At 45.3% G+C, this 8,920-nt stretch overlaps 1 protein-coding gene across 1 annotated transcript; it reads right to left on the reverse strand.

Annotated features, from left to right (window-relative positions):
- Positions 1 to 419: 419 nt before the first annotated feature.
- Positions 420 to 2,845, reverse strand: LOC121030987 (gamma-crystallin B). Its single transcript, XM_040476038.1, has 3 exons — positions 2,780 to 2,845; positions 2,442 to 2,684; positions 420 to 760 (listed from the first exon to the last, which is right to left on the reverse strand). The coding sequence occupies exons 1-3, from the start codon at positions 2,786 to 2,788 to the stop codon at positions 485 to 487; spliced, it is 528 nt and encodes a 175-aa protein (XP_040331972.1). The 5' UTR covers positions 2,789 to 2,845; the 3' UTR covers positions 420 to 484.
- Between the last annotated feature and the right edge of the window lie 6,075 nt (positions 2,846 to 8,920).

The following is an 8,920-nucleotide window of genomic DNA, read 5'->3' on the forward strand; positions in this document are numbered from 1 at the left end:
TAGGCTGCTGTTAGAAGGATAAGGCACGTAACAGGTGAGGGTGGCCGGTTTGTTCGTTTGTTTTTGAAGCTAAAGTAAGGGTCTAGGTGCTGAGAACAACTTTCCTCATTAGCTAAGGCTTGGACTATATATAAAAGATGGCGGGGATAACCTAGAAGGATAACTTGGGGTGTTACAATAACTATTTATTTATCATTGTAGCTGCAAAATTGTCCTTCTAAGACTAAGCATAAATGGCTTTTGCCCGGTCGAATCGAACCTTGAGCCTACATAGGCTAGTCTTTAAAAGAAGGCTGGTGATGATATCCTTTACTCCTCTTATAGTTTCCCATCATGAAAACATCTGTCATTATGTTTGGCGAAGTGCCATTATTGCTTAGGAAGTCTTAACAGATTAAAAGAAAAGCAGGACTCCATAGTGCGAGAAACACAAGCTAAATATTTTATTGGATTCTAAAGGAGAAGAGCGGAGAATGTAAGTACTTTAGTAAAAATCCATTACTCGTCTGAAAGAACCAACTTTGGCATTCATGGCCCCCCAGTCAAGGTATCTCCTATACTCCCCGGGCCTCAGCAGGTACTGCCTTCCCCTGTAGCTGGGCATCTCATAAAGGACCCAGCAGCCATCCAGCACATTGATAGAGTGGATTTCATTGAGATGGAAGCGGTCCTGAAGAGAGAGACAATCATCTGTGATCTCTGACATTTGTCCCCTGAAGTCCTCTCGCTCGTAGATCCTCATTCTGAAAGTGCCGGTGTGCTGGGGTGGCAGAAAAGAAAAAGTAAATGAACACAAGTGGAGAGAAATGAAAGTGCTCTAGCTCCTGCACCTCCCTGGCCACACCTACCCAGAACTTGTTGGAGTCCAGGTTTGCTTCCAGAACAATCACGTTGCAGTGTTAAAGAGCCTTGCCCCACCCCCCCCCCACCCCATCACCTACCCAGGCATCTAGTGATTTATGGGTAATATGAGGAACGGAACTCAGCCACCCTTCACTGCCATCCACATCTCTGTCCCTAGCAACAAGATTTGTCCAAAATAAAATTGATCATGTTAGTGCTTGTTGTTAGAGAAGGTCCTTCTCAAAGGTGAAAAGTGTAAGTCATTGGAAAGAAAAGTCCCATTCGATACATTACTTTTGTTAAAGAGGAATCAACATTTAGCTATTTTATGTACATTATGGAACACAGGATTATTAATCTCTTGTAAAAAATAAGATGACACATTTTCTTTATCTCTGTGTTCAATATCAACTTATCTGGTGTTTAAACTTCCTTTCTGGTCTCTTCCCTTCCCGTCTTTATTTCCCTCAGCAACAAGAACCATCTCCATTAAGCTCTGTTTGGATGACACTATTACCCGTGCCTCCCACACTCCAACACATTCCTCTAAGAACTGTGAAATCACTCTCTAAGAAATATTGAACTCAAACTTTGATTTTGGATTTGGCCTTTCCTTTAATTTATACCTCTAAGTAAACTAATAGGTAGTGACCATGGTATCAGAATAAAAAATAGAGGACAGGAAGATAATTAAATAGGAAAGTGAGCCAAAGCAAGCAAACATATATTTATCAGGTAAGCAGACCCGGAGCCCCTGGGTGGCTCATTGGGTTAAGCATCGGGCTCTTGATTTCAGCTCAGGCCATGATCTCATGGTTTGTGGGTTTGAGCCCTACATCGGGCTCTGTGTTGACATGCGGAGCCTGTTTGGGATTGATTCTCTCTCTCTTCCTCTCTCTCTGTTCTTCCCCCGCTTGTGTTCTCTCTCTCTCTCTCTCTCTCTCTCTCAAAATAAATAAATGAACTTAAAAAAAATTAAGCCGACCCAGATTGTACCTATCTGAGTTTTGATATATTATTTCTGAGTTGATACAGTTCAGAATGATGACATTAAGTTATATCTTGGGGCGCCTGGGTGGCTCAGTCAGTTAGGCATCCAACTTTGGCTCAGGTCGTGATCTCACAGTCATGAGTTCAAGCCCCATGTCGGGTTCTGTGCTGACAGCTCAGAGCCTAGAGCCTGCTTTGGATTCTATGTCTCCCTCTCTCTCCGCCCCTCCCCCATCCATCCTCTCTCTCTCTCTCTCTCTCTCTCTCTCTCTCTCTCAAAAATAAACATTAAAAAAAAAGAGGTTATATCTTACACAGATGGCAACTTGTTTTCTATTTGTCCTGCTTTTTCCTAATTAGACTTTGGCCTTTTAATTTTTTATTCCATTTAAAATATAAAACTCTGGGACCATGTGAGTAAAAAAGCACACACCATAGGGTTCATGAAGACCGACTTCCCATCTGAGACAGCCTTTTAGAACAGACCACATGCGGTAGCCTCACTCCCACCTTCTGCTGTGTAGTTGGAATGATTTGGTTGAAGAATGGTATTTGTTCATGGCTTTCACTTCCAAAGCGACCAGAGACAAAGACAGAGCCACACTCACCTGGGGGATGAGGCGGCAGGAGCGGACCGTGTCGCTGAGGCCCATCCACTGCTGGTAGTCCGGGTAGTCCCCGCGCCGCAGAAAGTACTGGTGGCCCTGGTAGTTGGGGCGCTCGTAGAGCATCCAGCAGCCGCTGTCCACGCGGATGGAGTTGCAGCGGCTGAAATAGGGCTGCAGGTTGGGGCAGTCGCTGCTGCACTCGTAGCAGCGGCCCTGGAAGCCCCGGTCCTCGTAGAAGGTGATCTGCAAAATGGAAGGTGCTGGAGCGTGAGGCCATGTGCCCCCGCTGAGGATGCTGCGCCAGGGCAAACCCCCGGCATCAGGAACCCAGCACTTACCTTTCCCATTTTGGAGAGAGTGGTCAGGAGGTGTTCGCTGGGTGCTGTGTGGGCCGAGGGGGAGTGCCGCTGTATATATAGCAGCCCTGACTGCTGCCTCCGCAGGAAATCACACAAAAGGGGCCCATTTCGGTGAGTAAGGGGATTTGCAAGCTCCCCGCTCCCCCTCCCCCTGGTCATTGGGGTTAGCTGAATGGTTCTCTCATTCTTTCTGGTAGGTTCGGGTTGTTCTCATTCACTAAAGCTGTTGTTGCCACCAAAATGAAAAGAGTCTTTACTCTTTTAGTTGAGCAAAAGGATGAGCGAAATTCTATCCCCCGTGCTTTGATTTTGTCGCCTAATCTGCTTCATTGACTCCTCAAAGGTGATTAAACTAAGTAATGTATTCTGCTCGGGGACTGGTGTTATTTTTTTAAAACGTATTAAAAAGCAGAATTTAAATAATGAGGAATCTTAAGGAAGAGGAAACCAAGTGAAGCAATCTGTGAAAGTGCTTGAAAAAGCACAAAGCTTAGTTTGGGTTCAAGACTCTGTGGCCATCATTGTTTGTATTTTGGGGTCTATCTGGAGTAAAATCGATACTTGACTGGAAATTCATAGGTTCTTGGGGGCTGGGAATTCTCTCTTGTTTCTTTGTGCCCCGGGCCCTAGAGCAGAGGGTTGGCACATAGTGGGCCCTCAATACCTGGCTTTGACCTGAGAGAAAGCAGATAGTTATGACTTTCCTTCACTTGCTGAGGACTCCCCGAGAGCCTAAATCCTTCCTTCTGCCGGTGGCTGCCCGGAGTACTGCTGTTCTTTGGCATTGTATTCCCTACCTCCTTCAATGTCCTAATCTTGGTATCCTTGCCCTCCTTCAACGACTTAAGATCTTTCTTCTCTCTCCCCCATCACGGACGCTTGCTCACTTGGTAAGGGTGGTTTGAGCTACTGTAAGGAGTAATGTAGAAGCTCTCAAAATACCAACGACCTACTTCCTCAGACTTTTGAGATGTGGATGGCACCCAAGCCAGATGGCAGCCTTTGGATCGTATGATCTCACAGTGTGGTATGGGACCCCTGAGGCCCCTGGGACACTTTCAGGAAGTTCAGAAGGTCAAAACAGTTTTCCCAACAATACCAAGATGTTATTGACCTTTTTTCACCCAGTGGAGTTTATGTCCAGAGGCTATATGAGTTGAAGAGATTTGTAAAAATGTCTAATAATGCCAATCCTTTCATTAAATGTTTTTGTTTTGGAAAATACGGTTATTAGTCATAAAAACGTGTTATTTATGTTGACATGTAATAGGTTTACCCTCTGAGGCCTTGCGTCAGAGGCCTACACTCAGGCCCTGTCAGTCGTATGGTTGCCCTGTCGGTTCCAATGGTCAGCTTCCAATGTTCGCGCATCAGGGACCTGGACTGGGGGCGGGTACGGGGTGAGTGGTGCTGTCAGGACCTACACCCTCGCAAGTGACACTAACTGTGACCACCTACCCTGCCTATCCCGTGCCTTGCATCCACACTGCTTCCTGTAAAGCTGTTTTTCTTCCCAGTGTTTACAAACACCATGAAATTGTTGAATAGACACCATTTATGGAGAACGCATTCAGGGACCAACGCCTACACACCTCCATCTGCATGCACTTCTGCAGTTTCTGTGGCTGTTTGTGTAGTCTCGGTTTCCCCACTTATAAAATAGGAATGGTGATGAAAATCAAATGAGATAATGGATTTGGAAGTACATGGCACATTGTAAAGCAATACCAGTGGTAAAAAAAAATATATATCATATCATTCACATTTTAATAAATGCTAAAGATGATAACGTTAATAGAGCTCAGAGCCTGGAGCCTGATTTGGATTCTGTGTCTTGCTCTCTCTCTCTGCCCCTCCCCTACTCTCTCTCTCAAAAGTAAAATAAAAACATTAAAAAATGTTGTAAATAAAGAAATAAGTTTCTGCTTCCGGGCTTCGATGTTATGGTGTCTACACTTCTGCTTATTGTATACAGACTAAATGCGATCCATGGATAATTGCATATATTGGAACGCTTGATCTAATTTAGCAAAGGTCTTCTGTTTGGTAATTTTGATTTCACAGTCAAATGACGACTTGAAGCAAGGCACCGAGAAAAGGAATAACATAGGCAAGGGCTGTGCGGTCAGAGCAGAGAGATTCCTTGAAGTCCATCCACTGCTGGTGTCAGACGCCCCAGCACGGAGCGTCCAGCTCTTACTGTCCACCTGCACGCACCCTGTTGCTGTGGATAAACAGGTCTGCAGGTTGGAGTGGTCGTTGCTGCACTCAGAAGAGGTAACTTGCGATGGAACGTGAAGTAGGGGAAATCCCCCCAAGAACACGTTGCCGTGAGGTCGTTGACAAACCCCCGTTCTACACCCAGCCCACTGTGGTTGATGGACTGAGAATACAGAAGCCAGGGTCGTCATAGCAGAGACTCAGGGTATGCATGCTTGTGTGCGTGTGTGGGCGCATTTCAGACCCACCGGTGAGTTAGGCCTGATTTGGCCAACAGTAGCATTTTGCCCTTTTCCTCATTTCTATGTTACCAATGCAGTCCTTTTAAATGTGTTTGGCTTTCATTCTCCCTTACCTTATAGCTATGTGTCCTTTCTGTTAAAGTGCCTTGGAGGTCTTTGAGGCGGTGCGGGAAAGGGAAGTTGATACGTAAAGCACAAGTCAGAAGCAGTGTCCCTGCTCTCATTGTTTGATCACACTCTTTCACGTTTAAGTAGAGAAATAGTAGGAATAGACACAATCCAGCTGAAAAACTGTGGGGGCGTGTGTTTTCGATCTTGACAGTGCAGGAGGGCTTATTGGGGAGAACCTGCTCCCATTCTGCCTTTTGAACTCAAGATGTCTGTGAGGATCCGGGCCCAGGGAAGGAATCATCCCTCGATACTGGAACGCCTTCCCTTCCCAGAGGCTTATCAAAGCTCACCCAGTCTTCAAGGCAGCCTAGGCCTGTCTTCCTAGGACACCCCCTCTTCAGGCCAGCTGTTACTCGGCTGTCCCTTCTCCGAGCACCTACATGCACTTCGTCACCACCCGACTTAGTACTGCAGCCTTGCCTTTCTCGTCGAATTCCTTCTTTTCCTTGTCTTCAGCAAGGTCATGAGCTCAAGAATAAGGGCATGTCACACTCCTTTATCCCCCATAATGATTTATCAGTTAGGTGGGTGGATAAATAGAGCCCTGGAAGCACGAAGAACATGAAAAAATAATGATTCTAATTCTATTTTGGAAAACGATAATTCTCCCGTGTGAGGTCACCCGTGTGGACGCTCAGAGACACAGAAGCCATTTTCTCCCACTCACTCAGCTACCGCTCTGGTTCTGATGCTTCCTCTTCTGCCTGCCTTTGTTGACCTGGGAGGACTTGAAGGGAGGTAAAAATGGCCCAAGAAACCAGGCAGGCTGGTGTGTCAGAGGGCAGCGAGGTCTGCTCTTGGAGTGGGGAGGTTTTAAGCACCACCGGGGTATGCTGTGAAGGTCTCAGAACTTACCTCTAGTGTCTAAGCGTGAGAGACAGGAGAGGTGGCCTGAGAAAGAGAACGGAAATGAAGGAAAAAATCATAAGCAACATTTTTGTGAAGGAAAATGATAAAGAAGATTCTTAGCTACCTCCTTGTACTTTAAAAGATGGATGGATCAATGGAATGAGACTTGGGGTCCCGGGGGCTGCAAGGCATGCTTTGTAATGTCTCTTTGTATTATCAGCCAGCAGCCCAGGCTAAAATATGTCAGAGGTTAGGGCACTGAGGCCAATGAGGCTTTTATCAGAAATATTTGAATACTGAGTTTATCTCTCAAGTTATGTACAAGCATTTTATTTTTCTTTAAGAGTAACTGTAGGGGCGCCTGGGTGGCGCAGTCGGTTAAGCGTCCGACTTCAGCCAGGTCACGATCTCACGGTCCGTGAGTTCGAGCCCCGCGTCGGGCTCTGGGCTGATGGCTCGGAGCCTGGAGCCTGTTTCCGATTCTGTGTCTCCCTCTCTCTCTGCCCCTCCCCCGTTCATGCTCTGTCTCTCTCGGTCCCAAAAATAAATAAATGTTGAAAAAAAAAATTAAAAAAAAAAAAAGAGTAACTGTAAAACTCTCTTTTGGAAGAACTGGTCTCATTTACATCAGGAAAAAAAATTAGAAAGCTGTTTAAGGTCCTCTAGGAACTCAATGGTTAAATAAACTTGTATATCAAAATATCTGAAAGTATCTACTATAAGCCTGGCTTCTTCTTTTAAAAAAAATTTTTTTTTAATGCTTATTTTTGAGGGGAAGATAGAGCACGAGTTGGGGAGGGGCAGAGAGAGAGGAAAACACAGGATTTGGAGCAGGCTCCAGGCTCTGGACTATCAGCACAGAGCACGATGCAGGGCTCGAACTCACAAACTGGGAGATCATGACCTGAGCTGAAGTTGGACTGACTGAGCCAACCCTGCGCCCCAAGCCTGGCTTCTTGTAAAAACAAAATCATTCATTTAGGAGCCATTATAGTTGCCTGAGGCCTGTTAGGAGCCTCAGCGAAAATAGTTCATTACCCTTTGCCTCTCTCCCCACACAAACGTTTTAGTTTACACGCTGGCTTTTCCTGAAGCATTTGCAGACTTCTCTCCTGACTCACTGGTAACCACTCCCAAGAGAAATCTCTCGAGCTCATCAGCACATCGTTGACATGACACTCTGCTGAAGGAAGCCATGTCTACCTTCATTTAAGTGGTTAGGATTGAAACTGCAGCAAAGTTTACAGCACTCATTTGGCTCGGGGTGATGAAATAATAATAGGTATTAATAAATAGCCTACCTATTAATAATAGGTATTAATGAATAGCCTACTGTATAAAGAGTGTCTAGTATGTTCCAGACATTGTACCAGGAATCTGGTACAAAGTACATCATGTAGCCCACATAGCGCAGTTATTATGGAAACTCCCAAATGTTTGTGAGATCTGGGGCAAGAGCATAAATTGAGCCCTCTCCAGCTTCTCACTCCCTCACGTGTACACACCCTATCCGCATGCTCCTTGCCCCCTCCACTTCCCATAAACAGCCGCCTTTTGACTCCCAGTGGCCTTGGGAGGATAGGCCAGGCAAAGACTCTCCTTTAAGTCTTGGAAACAAGGGTCTAAATAGAGGGAGTTCTGGAGCTCCAGGTGAAAGGTGTGTGGTCTAGAAGAAGTGTAGGCTTGTCTCCAGGATTCAACAGATTTCTGTCCTGTGGGAACGCTTATAGCTGGGAGTCTAGAGTAAGGCTCCCTGAAGCACCCAGTTCAAGCCAAGATCTCTGACTGACTAAGTCTAATAACAGTACTGATCACCATAGAGAAACAAATCCAAAAAGGTAGATGTAGCTAGTAAGTGGAGGAACTGGGGATTGAACTCAAGTCTGTCAGCCCCCAAGGCCTAAACTAATTGCCTCTCCATGTAATAATGGTTTGTTTTAGATATTACCTTTCTAGGTATACACTTCTAAATTATACACTTCTAGGTATCTCTTCCCTAAATTACACATTTCTCAATGTCACACTTTTTTTTTTTTTTTTTGTAATTTGCAAAGGTCCAGCCTCCAACTGGCCTGCTGTGTCCCTACAAACCCTGAAATCTTTGTCTTTAACAGTTATGGTAAATTCTAGTGGACTCTTCAATGACTGATTGCTGCCAGGCTGAAGAAATCAGCATTAACTGACCATAAAAAGCTCTGAAATCCCCTGTTTATTTATTTGGGTGTAGACTTCTAAGACAGTAGTATTGGGTGACTGTCAAAGGGACATTAAAGATGTTCACATTTCCTTGACCTAAAAGAATTTTCTGGAAAACAGCTCGTTTATTCCGATGCCTTTTCCTTATCAAGTCCATGTATGTAGCACAATTAGACACAACTGATAGAGTCATGGCTACTAGTAACTGAGCTCCTGCCATAGGCTAGCTTCTGTACATGAGGTAGCTCATATATTCCTCCTAAGATTATGTAAGCGGGAAAACTGGGGCTCAGGGAGGGTAAGCAAGTTGCTTAAGGTCACCCAGCCATTAGGTGGTCAAGCCAGAATCCAAGTCCATGGACCTCAAAGTCTTCATTGGTAACCACTGAGATACCCCACTTTGGTAACCACTGAGATACCCCACTTTGAAACCCACAAGAGT

This window comes from Herpailurus yagouaroundi, unplaced genomic scaffold, assembly GCF_014898765.1.
Source record: "Herpailurus yagouaroundi ecotype Mexico unplaced genomic scaffold, PumYag 140, whole genome shotgun sequence".
Classification (NCBI taxonomy): Eukaryota; Metazoa; Chordata; class Mammalia; order Carnivora; family Felidae; genus Herpailurus; species Herpailurus yagouaroundi.